The 19,551-nt window shown below is 42.0% G+C and overlaps 1 protein-coding gene across 3 annotated transcripts; it reads left to right on the top strand.

Moving 5' to 3' along the window:
- Positions 1–835: 835 nt before the first annotated feature.
- LOC126391518 (sialic acid-binding Ig-like lectin 15) lies at positions 836–18,355 on the top strand. Of its 3 annotated transcripts, none has more exons than XM_050046365.1 (8): positions 836–955; positions 3,035–3,406; positions 3,527–3,889; positions 6,714–6,755; positions 7,532–7,612; positions 9,735–9,788; positions 9,965–10,004; positions 18,068–18,355. In XM_050046365.1, the coding sequence occupies exons 1-7, from the start codon at positions 910–912 to the stop codon at positions 9,997–9,999; spliced, it is 993 nt and encodes a 330-aa protein (XP_049902322.1). In that variant the 5' UTR covers positions 836–909; the 3' UTR covers positions 10,000–10,004; positions 18,068–18,355. The 3 variants fall into 3 exon arrangements, with proteins under 3 accessions (XP_049902322.1, XP_049902320.1, XP_049902321.1); XM_050046363.1 differs by lacking the exon at positions 18,068–18,355 and adding an exon at positions 10,157–10,572 and having other exon boundaries at positions 9,965–9,995; XM_050046364.1 differs by lacking the exon at positions 18,068–18,355 and adding an exon at positions 10,157–10,569.
- The last annotated feature ends 1,196 nt before the right edge of the window (positions 18,356–19,551 follow it).

Consider the following 19,551-nt stretch of genomic DNA (forward strand, 5'->3'; position numbering starts at 1 on the left):
CCTGGTGCAGAGGGCCCTGGGTTCCTCCTGGCGCAGAGGGCCCTGGGTTCCTCCTGGTGCAGAGGGCCCTGGGTTCCTCCTGGCGCAAAGGGCCCTGGGTTCCTCCTGGTGCAGGACCCGGCCTCATGTGTCCAGAGTGTGTAGGCAGTTCCTGGATGATGAAGGCATTGATGCCATTGACTGGCCCTCTTCTTCCCCTGACCTAAATTCAACTGAGCACCTATGGGACGTTATTTATCGGTGCATCTGACATCCAGGTCTGGGAGGAGATCCCCCAGGACACCATCGTCCAACTCATCAGGAGCCCAGACGTTGTCAGGAGGTCATACAGGCAGGTGGGGGTCGTACACATCCTGTGATTTCAATGTTTACTTTGATTTCAGGTGTCATTTTGAATCCAGCCCTCAGCGTGTTGATGATTTTGGTTTCCACTGAACGAACGCCATTTTGTTCTCAGCAAATTATACAGTGTATACCAGTAAAGATTTTCAACCAGGAGTATTCGTTCATCAACATCTGATGTGTGATTTAAATGTTCCCTTAATGTTTTTGAGCAGCGTATGTCAGTCAAACGAGTCCCCATGATGCTTGTGTCATTCTGTGTGAATGGTGAGGAGAAAATAATCAATAATTCTCATAATTTTTAATGAATGTAACTGAAACATAAAACACACGTATTCAAACATCAAACACAGAAAACCTAATAAGATACATGTAGGATCCAATAAAAGTACGTTGAGCTGATGATGCAGCCTTGCGCTGTGGCCTCCGAGCGACCTCTTGTCTATAACTTCAACAGGAAGTGTTCTGTTTCAAATGACACATCTCACAAGACTTCCTGAATTCACTGTTTTAGCTTGGAGGTTCAGTTTTTCTCATTATTTGAAGTTGTGTGTGAGCGGCCTGAGGATGTGGCAGCAGACCTTCTGTCTTATTCTGTTGGTGATCATCACAGGTAAGATTCTTTCTTCTTTGTTCAGGTCGGACGTTGATGATACGACCTTTACTCATTTGTTGGTCAAGAGAGAAAAAGACAGTCTACTTGGTTAAAGCTCCAGTGTGAATGACGTAGGGGGGATGTATTGGCAGAAATGGAATATAATATAATAAGTATGTTTTCTTTAGTTTATAATCACCTGAAAATAAGAATTGTTGTGTTTCTGTTACCTTAGCATGAGTCGTTTATATCGACATAGGGAGCAGGTTCTTGTTTCTGGAGATGTTCACCGTCATGTTTCTACAGTAGCCCAAAACAGACAAACCAAACACTGGCTCTAGATAGAGACATTCACGTTTTCACGTCGGGCATTGTAGTAGAAGCCCATCTGCGACGAACAGCCTTGTAAAAACACTGATCTGTCACGTGAAACGTCTTCGTTCAGTGTTTTTCCTGGTTTAAATCAGCTGGTGTGTTTGTTTCTGAGAGGAAGAGACCTCTGTGGATCATTCAGCTCCTGAACAATGAACTCTGAAGGAATTCTAATCAGTTGAAGTTTCAGCTGGTTGTAATCTGCAATCCTCTTTACTCGATGCTAATTAATGACCCTAAATCTAACACAGAACCTTTAAATCAAGTTAAACAGTAGGTCAGTATAACAAAGAGGATTTTAAAGATTCCCGCTACTTCTAAGGGCGTTTTCACACTTGGTCTTTTTCAGCCCTGTAAAAAGACTCAGAGCAGTGACTCTGCATTTTTGAGCATATGTGAAGAGAACTCAGACATTGCATCGGACATGATGTAGGTGTTTCTATGACTTCCTGTACAGACTGAAGGCTGCTGGAAACTGTCCGACCTGACAGAAGCTTTTTGTCACCACCTCCTGCTGCAGCCGCCTGCTCTCGTCTACTTTCCAGACGAGGCGCAGTTCATCTCCATCTGCCGCAGATCGACAATATTGCCAAATTTGGCCTCTGGCTCATGGAGTCTATCTGTCTGTCTATCTATCTATCTATCTATCTATCTATCTATCTATCTATCTATCTATCTATTTTGTTGTCATAGTCTCTTTCCTTTAATAAAACTCAAGTTATTTACAGTAAACCTGTTAGAATGCACCAGAATGCAGGAAATGGCATCTATTTCTTTAAATAATCTATTTCTTCATGATATGATCGTATTGTCATCTGCAGCATCTTTTTTTAAAAAAAATATTCAGGCAGAGATAAAAAACAGAACAAAACTAAAGCAAAACTTTTTTTACAGTGTGTTGAAACTTACAGTATATCTAGATGAGAAAAGCAGTCTACGTCGGACGCGTCCTTTGAAGACCGCATCAGCCAAACCAAGCGGTCTCTGAAATCTGGTGTGCGGAGGAGTTTCTGGTTGCACCACCAGTTGTTCTCGCCCGACTTGTTGACGTTCCTGTTACCTGGCAACCACCTGCGCTTGACAAGAGAAGATAACTCGCAACGTTGTTAGTCTGTTATCTGAACAAAACCTTTAGGTTTGACGGCCTCTTGTGTTTCATAACATTTTTATCCTTAGCTATTCGAGTGAGTTGAAACCCAGTATTTACATTTAAAAGTGTAATCTGCCGCCACTGCTGCCGGTGGTGTGTCAGACGCCATAATAAAAACAACCCAATCGTCACCGGTTTGCAGTGCATCTTGGGATAGGCTGGGCTATGAAGGATCATCTGTTGCATCCTCCAAATTCTGAGAAAGAAGGCTGCATTTCTTGGTTGCATTTGAAGGAGCCTTCGAAATGGGACGGCCTTGGTCGCGCCAATATAACGCAATTGGCTGCTGCCCTGAATTGAGGCACGGCTACAGTGACTCTGACTGTTGGGGTGCGTTACATTTCAAATGAGAGCATGCATGTATATGTACAACAAAGGAACAGGAACAGCTTTCAGGTTACTTTGGGTGCCCTGGATGGGTGTTTTTGGTGAATTTTACAGGAACGGTAGGAGGTTGGTCCAAGACATTATTTAGTTCTGTCATAGATCTGTAAAATGGACCCAGGCCATCGCTCTTTGGTATCATCATCAGGGAACCAAAACCAAACCAACTCATCCTGTTATAATCTCTTCAGGGTCTCTTTCAGTCTCTGGGGACATGACGGTTTCTCCGGTGGTCTTCGTCCCCAGAGGAGAAGACGCCATCCTCAGCTGCTCCTTCACTCATTCCAGACAACAGGACTACTCAGGGAAGATCGCTGTCAAATGGCTCGCGAGAGAATCAAACACTCCTCCGTTCATCATCTGTACAGTTAAGAATGACTCCACGGAGGGACTCTGCTCGGTTCCTGAGTTAAAACATTCCCTGCTGGGAGATCCTCGACGGGGGGAGCTGTCCCTCCTCATCAGGAGGGTCCATCTGAGTGATAATGGGACGTACTTCTGCAGGGTGGAGCTGGACGGTTGGAGGAATTCCTTTCAAAAGGGGACACAGCTTTATGTGACAGGTGAGGTCTGATGGTGTCAGAGCTTCTGGATCACCTCTGGTCTGTGACAGCCTGCATCATTTAAAGAGAGAGAAATAATACTTTTGGTCTCAGCTTCTGTCCATTATATTTTCTTCACAGTTAAACCCCAGATCCTGAACCTCTCTGTGGTGGAGTCACACTCCGGCTCAGACAGCGCCTCCCGCAGGCTGCGCTGTGAGGTGGAGGGCCACCCACTGCCCACCGTCACCTGGCTGTCAGCCTCCAGGGGCCTGTTGAAGGACCAGGTCCAGACCTCTACGGTCAGCCCGTACCAGCTGGTCAGCACCGTGCCGTACCTGGAGGAGGATGTGTTCACCTGCAGGGTGGAGAACATGGTGGGTGGAGCAGAGCGGAGGTATCCAGCCAGTTATACTCTGATGATAACAGCTCTGACTGTGTGTGGCCTCGTCGTGCTGCTGCTGCTGCTGTGTGCAGGATTCGTCGTCTGCAGGAGGAACAGAGGTGAGCTGTTATAATCTCAAAGATCTTAGTTTTGTCCTCTTTGGCAGCAGCTACGGTTTTAAGACTGTGAGTCCATACACACACGTGCTGACTTGGCGTAACTTGTTGATCTGTTGATTTGATGAGCCGGTGACGTCACAGATGTACCGATTTGTTCCACTTCACATGAGCGTCTGTGATATCGTCGTAATGACGTTCTGCTGTGTGGTATTACAGTTTTTCTCAGTCGCTTTGCTACATTTCTCGAATCATCCTCGACATTTGCAAAACAGTAAGTGCATTTCTCAAAACAATTCGTACAAATAGCAAAACACTGTGGATTACCTGCAAAAGCCAGTCTCTTGCTCAAAATCCTTAGTTCGTCTCTCAAAAGTAAATATCTGTGTCAATGAACATGTCAGTGCCATCAGAATGACAAGTCCTTGTATGATTGTGTACGGATAAGACAGTCAAATTGCTTAGTCATGTTGTCAATATAACAGTGTGCTCTGGAGCGATGTTCTGATGTAAACTATGGCTAAAGTTTTGATGACAATTATTGTAAATTGTAAATTACACCTTAGTGTATGTGGGAGATTGATTGCAATAGACTGGACAAGATTCACATTTACGCTTTTACTGTTTGTACTGTAATTTGTTCACAGACCATGTCATTGCGACACAGAAAGGAAAAGACAGCATTGCAGAGCACAAAGAAAAAAACTCCTCCACCACGCAGCCTCACTCCTCTTCCTCTTCTTCTTCTCTCTGGCTGTTGACACCGTCCAATTCCTTGTCCTTCCATTGTCAGACATTGTAACATTGTGTTGTGCTCCGGCTATATATATATCAATCAATTTTATTTATAAAGCCCAATATCACAAATCACAATTTGCCTCACAGGGCTTTACAGCATACGACATCCCTCTGTCCTTATGACCCTCACAGCTGATCAGGAAAAACTCCCCAAAAAACCCTTTAACGGGGAAAAAACAGTAGAAACCTCAGGAAGACCAACTGAGGAGGGATCCCTCTTCCAGGACGGACAGACGTGCAATAGATGTCGTACAGAACAGATCAGCATAATAAATTAACAGTAATCCACATATACTTGCCAGTTGATGGTTCATGAGATGAACCTTTGAGCTATTTCAGAAAACTGGTTGGTCATTGGTTGATCTAATGCTTCACACATTTCCCTTCGTTAGAGAAAGTCAAGATTCACCTGGGAGCAATTTTCCAATTCAGGAGAGATTTAGAAAAAAAATCTCACGGAAATGTATAGAAAGCATTTTGCATGTAAAGACTTATGCGATGAACTAATGCCTACATGTTGTGGGGGGTGAGACTATTCAACAGAGACCCATTATAATACATTTTGATCAACATGACATAATTGATAATGTAGGAAACAGCAGAGAATTGTACATAATTATTTGCATGGATGTACCAAAGCATTTGCAAATTGTTCAAAGAAATGAGAAACTGCTTTTTTGATGTGCACAAGTGACACAATGATGTGAAGATTGAACAAGTAGTTTTGAGAATTTCAATTCTGATCTGAGAAATGTACCAAAGCGACTGAGAAAAACTGTAACGGCTTCTCCAGAGCTGAAGTATCGTGAGGCTTCACCTCGAGGGCTCGATGATCAAATTATGTTCGTCTTTGGTATCAGTAAAAGTTGAATCACACCGTGACAAACGATCGTTTGCGGAGCCATTTTAATGACAGTGCTCGCCTCCCCACATCCAGATGTTCCACCAACGCAAGTTTAACCCTGACACTGTACTGCAAGAGCACCATCGCTGCCTCCTGGGCTTAGCTCCGCCCAACGTGACTGTGATTGGTTTAAAGAAACAAACAAGCCGGAGCTTTCTTTCCGCCATAGCTGAAAGATAATCAGTGATTCCAGACCTTTCTCTGGCACTGACACAGTGCCAACAACCTCCGACTTTTACCCTGGAGGCCGGTGTTCACTTCCTGTAAGATTGTAAAGCCAAACCCTGTTCTTTTTTACTAAACCCAACCATGTGTGTGTTGTTGAAGGAAAAAAACATCAGTTGGTGGTGTTGTACTGACACAGTGCTTTTATTTTGAAAGAGACTGTATGCAAACTGTACATTTCCTGTGAAAACAGAAGTGTATTTTGAAAACAGACAATGCATGTAACAGGCTGAAGTTGACACGGCGTCCCAGAACGTCAACAACCAACACACCCAGGGTACCTTGGACGTCATGTGGACGTGGAAAGTCCATGACCAAACGTGGACATGTGACGAGGTCACAATGAGGATGAGTTGGCATTAGTGACCCGTCACTCTCGTTCCAGCAATGTGTTTTGTAGCAACCCATTGCTCTTTTCCCGGCAGGTGTAGTAGGCTACCACGAAAAGCGGTTGTATTCTACTGAGATTGTGGCTCTATGTGACGAGGCCGGGGTGAGAACGTGTTGGGAAAACTTGTATTTCAGGTCAGTCTTCACTTAGATGAATAAAGGAATAAATTGATGAGCCTCAGTTGTCTTTACTTAAATGTTACTTTATTACAAAACAAGTCTGATGTCAGAGAAGATCCTGGTGCAGTATGGACATGGACACAGACAAACCAAAACTTAGAGTCACATTATATTCAGTCAGCTTTATACAGTCTGTCCCCTGTCATCAAGAGTCACCAGGGTGGAGGCAAAACGTAGTGTAACTGTCAGTCCAGACTATTTACCATCAAGGTCTTTGTCTAAACCTCCACACACCCTGCACCTCCTCATATACAGCATGCAGAGTCTCTAATAAATGTCTAACAAATATTTCTACCACAGTCATCAAATTATTTTTCCCTTTATCTGCAGCTCGTGTCGAGTCGCCTCCTGTTTATGAAAACACGACTGCAGGTAAGTGAAGTCAACCTGCTTCAGTCAGAACTGTGAAACTTTCACAGCCTCAAACCTTTAAAACGAGGAACAGGTGCTTTTGTTTTTCCTTTCACTACCTCCTCCGACACGGTGGAAGAATCTGACAAACCACTGTGTATATTCCACCATCCAAACCTAAGTATTTTATATATTTCTTCTACAAAACACAATGTTTCAGTCACATTAAAAGACTTGTTTGAAACTAAACTTTTCTATGGAAGCTGAGCACAGCTGTGCCTGCACCTATGTTTCATAATGCCGCCACCTCGAGATCACGAGTTAATTATTTTGTTATCTTGAAAAAACATCCCCTGTCTCCTGATATGATCAACCTGTTATCACTAGATAACACCAGATTTTTTTTCAGGCATTACACAGTTTTTTACAGGTTATCTGTCGGGTACCTGACCCAGCGCAGGACTCTGATGTGTATAGGTTAAAATTACTGCAATCACCTGAGCAGTGTATTTCCATCACTGCCGACTGGAGCCGGAGCCGATGAATACTCATGACCACGAGGACGTGTCTCAAGCCCGTTGTAGACGGGAGGTTCCAGACGTAAAAACAGATTCAGTACGGTTGTTCTCAGCTTCCGTACTTTCTCTCCAATCTCATACAAACTTCAGAAATGTCACATTATTCTGAAAAGACCAGATTCATCATGTCTTCATTTCTTCAACAACACAAACAAACAAACAAACAAACAAACGGTTAACATTGGCTCTTGTGTCTGTTTTCTCATGTTTTATCTGAAGTGAAGAAACATCGCCTGCACGAGTCCAACGTTGAGCTTCAGCTGGTTTACTCTGCTGTCAGTATGACCCACTCCACTTCCTGTGAGTCCTGCTAACTCATAAATATTTAATATGTGAGGAGGAAGTTATTAAAGTGACTCCTGAACTGATGAGTATTTTGAGAGATCCTCCATCCTACAGATTTATCTTTGCTGATTGTAGTTTTGAAATGTTCTGTTGGTTTTATTATCGTCACTGAAATGAGTTTGAAAAAGATTTTACTGTCTTTTATGAACACGCTTCCTGTTGGGCAGTTATTTAAAGTTTAACTGAAAACAACTGCAGTGGTTCTGGATGTCCGTGCAGAACACACCACTCTCAAAATGATGGAGGAGGCTCACACAAACGTTGTTCTTATGCAATCATTTGAAGATTCTTAAATTCAAGAATAAAATTCTGGTCATAGTTGATACTATCTGATCTGAACTCTTTCCACAAAACATGTTTTCTCATGTTACAGCAATAAAAGGGGAACTGCCCATTGGTTCGACATCCCATTGTTCCGACCATATTAAACCCATTGTTCTGAAGTCCTGTTGTTCCGAAATCATCATGATGCCCTGTGGTTAAGGTCTGGTTAGGTTTAGGCACAAAAACCACTTGGTTAGGGTCAGGAAAAGATCATGGTGTGGGTTAAAATGAAAAAGAAAGTGACAAACACATAAGCCGTGAGCCTGCTTCACCTCAAGCCGGTCGCGGCGCACCATACGCCTGCCGCGAGCCATTCAGCACCGCGGACAGTCGGACTAATGGGATGTCGAACCAATGACATGGACCCAGTAAAAGTGCAGAACGTCGTTAACATGAATGATGACTGTGATGGTCCAGTGTCAAGGTTCTGGTTCTGTGCATGCAACCAAAGCACCAGGATAAATGTTGGCATTTCATGTTTCTGCAAACCTTTATGTACGTTTCAATAACGCTAGGGTTAATGTGTAATGTACCTGATCTTCAGGGCACAGTCGTTGCCTAAGACACAGCGATGTCTCGCAAAAAAACAACTGCTTTTCATGCCAAGATCCCGGCTGAAAACAAAAAGCAACAGGTCACTGATAAACATCCACGTTTGGGGATAAAAAGCAGCTGGAGACACAGCAATGACTCACAAACAAAAAACAACTGTGTTGTTTGTTGGTGTTGAACAGTGGTCTGCAGCTTGGCAGGCACTTTGCATTCTGTTATGACAGATCAGCTTAGGAGCCAAAATGCAAACACAACCAGGAAACTGTGTTAAAGGCAGTTTATTGTAGTTTGAAGAGGTGGAGCTGAAGGCTTGAATGAAATGACGGTGGAGGTGAGCAGGGAATAATGAAGCAGAGCAGGCAGATTAGCTGAAGGAGGAGCAGTCTAAATCCTGAGGCAGAGGACGAGAATGAGGCTGGACGTGGCTGCTTATGCTTGAGGCTGGTGTGGTGAACCTGAGACACAGAGCAGAGTGTGAACTCATGTCCCAAAAAGTACAATAAGACAAAGTGTCAAAAAAACTGCAGAGGAGACTGAACAACAGAGTCTGGAGGTCTGAGCCGGTTTATATACAGCAGTGGTTTGATTGCAGATGAGGTTCAGGTGTGCAGGTTCAGCAGCTGCTGGCACTCAGCTCGGCAGGAGGAGGGAACCAGGAGGCAAACACAGAGACCGACTGAAGACAAACATGAGACACAAGGGAGAGGCAAAGCTGAAACCCTAACACATGCAGTAGGTGTCACACCATCAACCATCCCCTCCACGTCCTGATGACAAAGTCAGCTTATATACGTCACTTTAGAAACACTGATATGATGCCGCAAAATACAAATGTGAAGTATTCATGGTTTGCAAAAACGTACAATGTCAGCATGCAGTGTAAATCACACGCGTCTTCACAGGGACAGGTAAACATGACTGAGCTGCCGGGCTGAAGCAAATTCAAACTGTATTAAACTTTATTTTTTCTGCGTCAACAAAACATGATTCATGGTTTGCTGCTGTGAACACGTTCAAGTCTCATGTGTGAGCTGACGGGAAAAGAAGCAACATCAGGTCTTGTTTTTGGACGTCCTCAGGTTTTGTCCTTCAGCCTCCTCCCTCCCGGAGAACAGATGACACTCATTTGAATTGCAAAGTGAAATAAATAATCTACACAAAGCAGCTGCTTCATTCTAATAAGAGTTTTTTTTCTTTGCAGCTCAACATAAGAGTTTGAGAAGCTCCTCACAGCAGCAGCAGGAGGAGGAGCCAGGTGAGTTCAGTCATACTCTCCTAGCAAAGATGGTGGACGGTGTTCAAATGATGAATTGAGTATTTTCAAGGTGAAAATAATCAGTTGCTAAATAACAAGTTTCAGCCTCATTATAAATCACTTTAATTCATTCACAAGTGTCTTGCTTGCTAAAACGATGCTGCTTGTTATTTCAGGTGTCGTCTACTCTCCTGTGAACATTCAGTCGTGAGTGAGGTATGAAAAATATATTTATTTTAAATGTATTTATGTCTTTACTGCAGTACTGTAGGTGTGGGGCATAAAGACCTGGTTGTATGTTGTGTAGACCTGAGACAAAGATGTTGATGCATCACCTCTGTGTGTGTGTGTTTTTCTTCTTGTATAAGATGTGAGGGAAATTCTCGTCTCTGAAGAAGTGACAGACTCGGTGTGAGGAATCAAGTCTCTTAAATGAATGTAGCATGGAGAGAAGACCCAAGTGTTCTCTGCCAACCTTCAGAGTGTACAGACTTTTATACCAGACTGAAACTCTGACCCCAGTTTGCACCCACAAGCTGCACTTGTAAAGGAGATTACCCGCCATAAAACAGGTTTACCAGCACAGGAAACTTTCCTAAACGAAAGGACATGACTCCAAGAAAGGAAATCAGCCCCCAATACAGACTCCTGGATAATTGCCACATAAGACTGTTTGCAGATATTCATTTGTGGAGTATGTGGAGTCTTGTAGAAAAACATTCAGTCTTGTTTGTGTTGTAATCCTGTTCCTTCCCCAAATTAAATGAGAAAATGAAATTAAAAAGTTGTATTACCATATTATACTGACCTTAAGCAGAAACAGCTGCTTTTTGTATTCATGTATCCTTTGTTCTTTATTTCTCAGGAGCAACAAAGAAAGGCCCGCCTCTGATGCTGTTCTATGATGTTTAAATGAAAAAGTATTAATAAGGCCGGCTGTTTAATTTGTTTGACAGCTGATTCATTGGAAAAAACAGGAGGAGCGGTGCTTTATGGTTTAAAATGTGTGTTGAATGGCAGTTAAAGATAAAGGTGTTATTTCAGTCAGGACCACTTCAGTCAAAAAAAAAACTTTATTTCCATATGTAGTATTATATTTGGTGGTATGACTCTGTTCTAGGGCCTCTTTGCCCTTCCATGCGCCTACGAGGAAACCCTAAAGTCTAGTTCAGACCAAAGATTCACAACAAGATATGTTGAAACAGGCTGCTACTGTCGGCACTCCGTTCTGTAACATTGTAAAAAGCTGCCAGTTCACAGGAAGTGACCACCATGAGACGGCGTATCATCTCTAGTCAACAACTCTCTGTGCTTCTGATCTGTAACGTTGACAGGAAGTGACCGCCATGAGACGGNTTCATCAGTCAATGAGAATGTGTGTGTGTTTGGGCGGGGCATAAGCACATACAGTGAGCAACGGGGACGGAGCACCTGCTGCAGCAAGCCAACACACCGTCTGCAGTCATTTTGACTTGACCAGCTGACTTCACTACAAGCTGATTGGCTGTTGAAACAGGTGACGTGCTTTTAAACCAGCTGCCGGCCATTTGACCAGCTGAGTGTCAGGTGACACCATCAGCCGGCTTGAGTCAAGCTCAGACCGGCCATTTCACACTGCTGACACTTTTCTCTGCAACGTTCTAAAACTGTTTTGTCTCGTCACGAATCTTTAGTCTGAACTGGAGAGAGCACTCCTCTCTGCCCTTCCATGTGCCTACATGTAAAGCCTAAGGCAGGGAGAGCAGCGGCAAAGACCCCCGGGAACAGAACAGAGCAGCATCAATGACAAACAGAAATGACATTGATAAGTCAGACACAATATGAAAAGGAGGAGCTGGGGTGGAGGCAGGTTGCAGAGCAGCTTGCAGAGGAAGCAGCAACAGTAGGCAGCCCAGAGCAGTTTAAATAGGGCGCCCTGAATGAGAAAGGAATCATGTGATCTATCAGCTGACTCCCTTCCATCAATCAGCTGATCCATCAGTGGTGGGAACAGGTCTTTATAGTTGCTACCAGCTCACACAGTCTGTCCTGATTGTTCCAGCTGCTGTGTGTCTTCATGTCGTCCAGTAGGGGGAGCCACAGGTCGACTGAACCGTAGTGCTCACAGTCTTTACTCTTGTTCTGGCTCTGTTGTTCCTGGTTTGGGCCTCTTTGTTCAATGAAAGGAAATTTTAATGCAAACAATGATATTTACATGGATGGATGACTGACAAGGCCGACCAGGCTGAGGCAGTGGGGCCCCGGGGGTCAGCAGGCCCCCTGAGCCTGAGCCTATTATCAACATTTGTCATTAGAAGGTCAAAAAGTCACTGAGAGCTGAGTGAGACGTGTCGCTCCTGTTAGTGGAAATAAAAGATCTGGGGCCTCATTTATAAAAGAGTGCTTAGGATTCATACTAAAAGTTGATGTGCGCCCAAAAGCTGAAAATGGCGATAATCTGATTTATAAAACCGTGCGCACGCACACTTGCACGCAATGTTCTCTTTATAAATCACAGACCTCCTGGAGTTGTGCGCGCCCAGATCCGCCTCATATTCCGCCCTCTACACGCCCTAGTTCAACCATAAATGGTCATGCAAATCACCTCGTGAATGCGATCTGCATATAAATAAGACGGCATGCGAGTGTTCTCTCGTTGTGAGTCACGGCGACAGGTGTGAGAAACGAACCAAAAAACGGAATTTCTCCGAGACTGAGCTCGAGACCCTTTAACGGGAGGTGGAGGACTGAAGAAAGATTTTATTTGGTGGCCACAGCAGCGGGATCACTAATAAAAGAAAGCGAAAAAAAGTGGCAACACATCAACGCTGCTGATGCTGTCAGCTGTGTCTGTGGGACTGCACGGACAGTGACAGAGAAAAAAAAAAAGTGGTCTGATCTAAAGGTAGACCAAATATTTCTACTCCTTTACCAACATGTAGTTAATGTGTTGCTTTTAAATTTGAGGATGTTTGACATTGATGTGCGACATAAAGAATCACATTTATTAAAGGTGGAGGCAAAAAGGAGGATGTGCCAGTGCCATCTTGCGCAATTACGCATGAGGGTATTTATATGTTTATGGCAATTAGTCTGATCAGACTCCCGGCCTGAATTACAGCATGAACCAGTGGTATCCCTGTCCCAAAATACAACGTGTAATTTGAAATACAATTCAAAGATGAAACTGTAACAGGCGAACACGTTTCTTCATGCCGGTTTTGTCATGAACAGCACATGTCTAAGTAGGGCTGATGAAATGACTGTAACGGTTGTGCTTAATGGCTGTATTTCGAGACATGATAAATGCACTGGAAATATTTAGCTAAATAAATAAATATATTCCATACAGTCGTGCCGTCCTCTCCCCCTCCTGCGCTCACAGAGTGGACAATGAGACGTTAGAGGCAGTGCGGATTAAATCTGATTTAGAAAGAATTTCAATTCAGGATTTGAGTTTGTTTTACAACGTTTTTATGAAACAATTATCACTCACTCCAAGCGCAAAATAAGGCTGCTGGATTTAATTTCAATGATAACGTGGATCTAAGGTGGATATAGCGTGACATTAAATTTGTGTGAGACATCAATAAAAATCTGACTCCACTTCTCCACCTCGCCGTCTGCGTCGCCACTTCCCAGTGTCTCCAAAATGTACGCACGCATGACTCAGAGTTTGCTTACAGGTGCGCACATTCTCCCGCCAAATTTATTTTTATAAATCACAACCTTTGCGTGGTAAGTGGCGTACGCCACTTTCAAGCCCCGTTTTGTGCGTAAGCAAGCTTTATAAATGAGGCCCCTGGAAACTTGTTAGATTACAGTGTGGTTATTTGTGGTGAAGCACCTAGTTACAGGAAGTACGAGGGAGGAGGACGAGAGGGAATAGGGCGGTGACAGCTTTGTGTTTCAGAGGGACATAATACATAAATAGATAATTATTGAGTCACTGGATTTTTATCATAACTCATAAAAAACTCAACCAGACTAAACTGAATGACTTTTTGAGACAGGGAATTTCTAGGACTGAGATGTGGTCGAGTAGCTTGACATTGACTTTGACAGCTGGTGTTTTTTATTTGTACTCAAAGCAAACAGTTTAATTATTAGTCTTAGTACTAGGTATATCACATATGGGGGTAATGTTCATGTGTCCATATACTTTTGGCTATGCAGTGTGTATTGAGCACAGCGAGGGATGTTTATGAACACAGAATTAGAAAATAGCACATATTCAAATTTTGGTTTTAAGGTCAAATATCAAGGTCACATCAAATATGGCAGCATGTCAGTGTTTGCCTGACAGGCTGAACTCAGGGCACAGTTCGTTAACGCTCTGGTTTTTTGAAGTTTTAATCAGCCAATCAGATCAGTTAGAGAAAAGAGAAGTCCTGTGTCAGAGAAATTTCACTGGTGTACTGTAAAACCTGCCTCCACCACAGCGCTGGGAAAAAACCCCCAAAGCCTCTGTGGTTTGGTGAGAGTGGCCGCCTGTGGTGCAGCTGAGGCTTTCACTGCGGCTCCGTCACCTACATCTGACTTCAACCTGGTAACAGCAGAGACATAAGAAGTGCTCACATCAGTTACTGCAGTAAATATACCACACTGAGAAAATACTCCACTACAAATAAAAGTATTGTCTGTAAGTATTATCAGCAACACGTAGTTTAAGCTATTTAAAGTCCAAGTGTGTTGCATTAAACTGTTTGATGCTGTCAGTGTTTTTCTATCTGAATATTCCTGCTGCATTAAAGAAAGAGAGAAAGAGTAGATCTGATTTCAGCCCCTTTTTAGATTATTTTTTAATATTTAGCTTAAGGTGGAGGAGAATTTTCTCAGCACATGAAGGAACACTCAGAATCCCTCAGTTTATCACAAACATTCGGCACCAACACATCTGGAGATACGTGGTTTTCATTGGGCAGAAAGGGGATGAAAACCTGTCATCTGTCAGACAAATGCAGTGCAGTAACAAATACAATATTAACCTCTGAGATGTGGAAGAGTAAAACTATGAAGTATAATAAAATGGAAATACTCCAGGAAAAAGCAAATACTTTGGATCTGTACTGAAGTACTTGAGTAGAAGTACCACAGAGACACAGTTGATTTGATCTCTTCAGTTTAATCTGACAATTTGGTCTCATCTTCGGGTTTCAGTTCAGAAGCTGCTGCAGGTTTCAGCTTCACTTCCTGCTGCTCAATGTGTGACAGTGTGTGTTGTGTGTTTATCTGCTGGTGTGTGTTTAACCACTTTGTGGCCACAGGATGTGGTTGGAGGTGAGAAGCGCCCCTCGCTGCGTCTCCATGGTGACAAATAAAGCTGCTAAAAAAATGACTTGCTTTAGTAGAAAACAAGTATGTTTCACATCTGTGCTGCTCCTCGAGTGTTTGTAACCTTCTGCTGCAGCTTCTAAATAACTCACTATATTCTGAGATAAGTTTTACTGTAGATTAAATCTGAGCACTTTTTTATTTTATCAGAAATAGAAAGATAAGAGTTACTGACTCCTGGTTGTTTGTCTCCGCCCACCAGCTGAGCTGCACTTAACAGTCTCCATCCATGTCAGTGAAAACATGGATGCTTCACACACAGAAGATCTATACAATCAGCACAGTTTAGAGATTAGAGTCACCAATTCAGTATCTGACCAAATGTCTCCCCTTCTGTTCCTGAGATATGACGTTAAAACATGATGATGTCACAGTCGAGCTGACCTTTGACCTTTTGACCTTCATTATTTTATCCTGTTAGACATTTGTGTCAAGTTATGTCATAATTACATATTTGTTATTGAATGATGGCCAGAAACATTTTTTGTGAGGTCAAAATGACCTTTGACCACCAAATTCAAATCAGATTATTCTGGACGTTTGTGCCAAATCTTAAGAAATTCCCTCAAGATGCTCTTGGGATGTTGCTCAATGAGAATGAGAGAGATGGAAGGTAACAGTGACCTTTGACCACAAAGTTCTAATCAATTCATCGTTGATTCTAAGTGAACGTTTGTGCCAAATCTTAAGAAATTCCCTCAAGGTGTTTTTCAGATATGGCATTTACAAGACAGGTCACAGTGACCTTTGACCTATGACCACCAAAATCTAATCAGTTCATTGTTAAGTTCAAGTAGATGTTTGTGCCAAATTTTAAGAAATTCCCTCAAGATGTCCTTTAGATATTGCATTCACAAAAATGAGGCATGTAAGGTCACAGTGACCTTGATCTTTGACCACCAAAATCAAATAAGTTCATTGTTGATTTCAAGTGAACTTTTCTGCCAAATTTGAAGAATTTTCCTCAAGGTGTTTATGAACTATCACTTTCGCAAGAATGAGACTGAAGCGGTCACAGTGACCTTTGACCTTCAACTATTAAATTCCAATCAGTTTATTCTTGGATGTTTGTGTCAAATTTGAGAAAACTCTCTCAAGGTCTTCCTGAGATACTGTGTACAATAATAAGATAGATGCAAGTTCATGGTGACCTTGACCTTTAACGACCAAGTTCAAAACAACTTATTGTTGATTCCATGTGAACTTTTGTGCCAAATTTGGAAAAAAAAAAATCCCTCAAGGCGTTCTTGAGATATCACGTTCACAAAAATGAGACAGGCAAGGTCACAGTGACCTTGAGCTTTGAACACCAAAATCTAATCAATTCATTGTTAAGTCCAAGTAGCTGTTTGGGCCAAATTATGAGAAATTCCCTCAAGATGTCCTTTAGGTATCGCCTTCACGAGAATGAAACAGATGGAAGGACACAGTGACCTTGACCTTTAACCACCAAGCTCTAATCAGTCCATCTTTGTTTCAAGTGAACATTTGTGCCAAATTTGAAAAAGAGATATCGCCTTCCTGAGAATGGGACAGGCGGATTTATGGATGTGTGGACGTACGTACAGATGGACGGACGGATGGATGGACATCCCAAAAACACAGAGCCTCCAGTCGTGGCTCTCAGTGGCACAGAGGCATGAAAACGTTGTTATTATTTATTAGTAACTCAGGTCGTCATGCTGCAGTTACCAGTTTTGTCCTTTTCTGGCTCTCCCAGGCCGCTCTTCCTCCTCCTCCTCCTCCTCCTCCTCCTCCTCCTCCTCCTCTCTGCTGGTACTGAGGCTGCAGGTTAAATTATTCATGAGAGCTCTGAGAGCATTTTAGTCAAAAATTCAGGAGGCTCGTTCTGCGGCTCAGCGCTGAGACTCATTGTGTTTCTGTGTGGCACCAACAGATCATCTCTAAGATTATATCAGTCAGTGTGAAGGAAACACAGACGTGATATCATCCTGTCAAAACTCAGATTCACTTCAAATGAAATGCTGAGCTGGTTTTTAACCTCCATCAGTCAGTGTACAGCCAGTCAGATAAACATGTGACCACTGTGAGGCCGTGCTGAGCTAACATGCTAACATGCTGATGTTTCTCAGGTACTTAACAACCAACCATCAGAATAAATATCTGCCAACCACAGATACATTTGTTTGTTATGTTATGTTAGGTTTCTGTGACATGCTGTAAAGTTTAGTTGATTCTAAACATACATTAAACACACATTAAACATGGCTTCATAGAGACAGTTTCAAACACAAGTACAAATCAGCTTCACTATAACTCGCAGCATTCACAGACAAACACTTGTCTTTATCTGGACACATTTTCCCCACAAATACAACATGCTAACGTTATTAGCACAAGCCTATGGCATTTTACATTGCATAAATTAGCCTAGCGACTAGCAGAGATTTCCTCTTCTCGTATGAAGCCAGGATAAATCACACACAGGGCTTAAAATGCTATTTTAGTGGAGGCTTTATTGTCTTCACAATTTATTGTTTCTTATCTGTGAAATTAAAGTAAATCAAAACTTTGTTTCCACTGAGGGAAATGGTTTTAGCTTACAGAAACAGACAGGAGGTCTGCGTCACTGTGACGTGTAGTTACATTTCTGGGGAGGTGCACGTCTGTGTTGACGTGGAGTCTACGCTGTAGGTACAGTGTCGATTAGACGCAGAGATATAAAGTGTTTTTTGTGGGTGAAGTTTTCCTTTAATGGTAAACTCTGGACAAAATAATATTTTTACAGTCTGAAACCTCTGCAAAAGAAAAAATAGTCATTCTCCTAAACCCCTTAAAATGTGATGATCTCCATGACGACATCCCATAATGAAGCCAACAAGAAAAGGCTGAAACACGAATGTGTCAGTTTAACTGTGTGCTGGAACAGTCTGCCCTGTGTTCACTATGCTCACTCTGTGTGCATGTGTGTGTGTGTGTGTGTGTGTGTGTGTGTGTGTGCTCAGTGTGTTTTGTGTACGTGTTTTCAGTGTGTGTGTGCGTGTGTGTGTGTTGAGTGTGCGTGCCGACAGAAACGTCCGGACGGCGGCTCTGTGTTTCAGAACAATCGTGTGTTTGGACTGGAGCTCTGGAAGCTTTCAGACTCAGCACTGCTGCAGTGTTTGCAGACAGAGACCACACCTCCACAGACCTGTCAAAGCTCACACACTCCGCCATGATGTCACAGGATGTTCACTTCAAAATAAAGGCACGGACACTCTGAGAAAATAAGAGTTTACATCTGTGCAGCTGTCTTTATCTCTGAATACACTGTGTTAAAATAACAGATTCATATAATTTACTTTCATCTCTATCTGATAATGTTGTCACCAGTAGTTAGTGTTTTTATTTATTTTTTGGAAACACGTTAAATACCAATTTCTATGGCCTATGTACATTTGAGCCCTTTTTTCTTAAAGCATATAAATATGAAACAAAGCCAATATATATATATATATTTATGTAATTTTATTGTTTTTTTATTTTCTTCATCTTTTCTTTTACATCATATTTTTGAACACTGTAACTTTGCATTATCTGCATTATACTTTTGTAAAAAAAGGAAATGTAATAAAACATGAACCATAACCCAGTAAGTAGAAAAGTAGTGAAGTCGTAACTCTTGTCTTTGACCTACAGTGACCCCATAATGCTAATGGCGGTGACAGAATATGAAAATGGCCACAGAACACTGAACATTACACCCAATGAGGACACATTTAATATTCTATTTGTTATATGGACTAGGCTATATGAATGAACAAACAAATATATATTCCTTCATTTTCCCCACATGTAAAAGAAATATATATATCCTCTGACATCTCAGAGAGGTGTAACTCTCTGTTTGAGCTCTTATAAACAACCTGTTATAAAAAGTTAAAAGAAATGAAAATATGCTGCTCGTGCTGAGATCAATCAAGTCTGTCATCTGTCACTGTGGGTTTTATTTTGAAGATGTGAATCTTATTTAACATCATGGAAAACTGACAAGTTTTATGTTTATGACTTAAACAGGATAAACAGGAGGCAATAAAAGCTCAATTTCAGGATATTAAAAGAAAAGTAGTTGAAAAACAGGAAGGCATGTAAATATAATGATAATAATAATAATAATAATAATATATTTTTTAAGCACCAGGGAGGGAGTTAGATTTTTTCCAATTAATTTTTTTTTTTTGTGCTCAGGGGAGGGGCATACAAATTTAAATGGCTGTATTTTGAATTCATTTTACCACTGAGCACTAGCACAATGACACGATTTATCACTGCCAGAAACTACAAAAAATGTTTTAAATTTCTGATGGCCTTGGACACATCATGTGTCCAACTTCTGTCAAAAACAAACAAAAAGAATAAGTAAATTAAAAATAAAAAAAAACAAGACACAGAACAAACAACAATTAAAACCTATACCTAAATCTAAGCTTTAAGAAGTCAGATTTCATTA

The sequence above is a fragment of the Epinephelus moara genome, chromosome 6, assembly GCF_006386435.1.
Source record: "Epinephelus moara isolate mb chromosome 6, YSFRI_EMoa_1.0, whole genome shotgun sequence".
Taxonomy (NCBI): Eukaryota; Metazoa; Chordata; class Actinopteri; order Perciformes; family Serranidae; genus Epinephelus; species Epinephelus moara.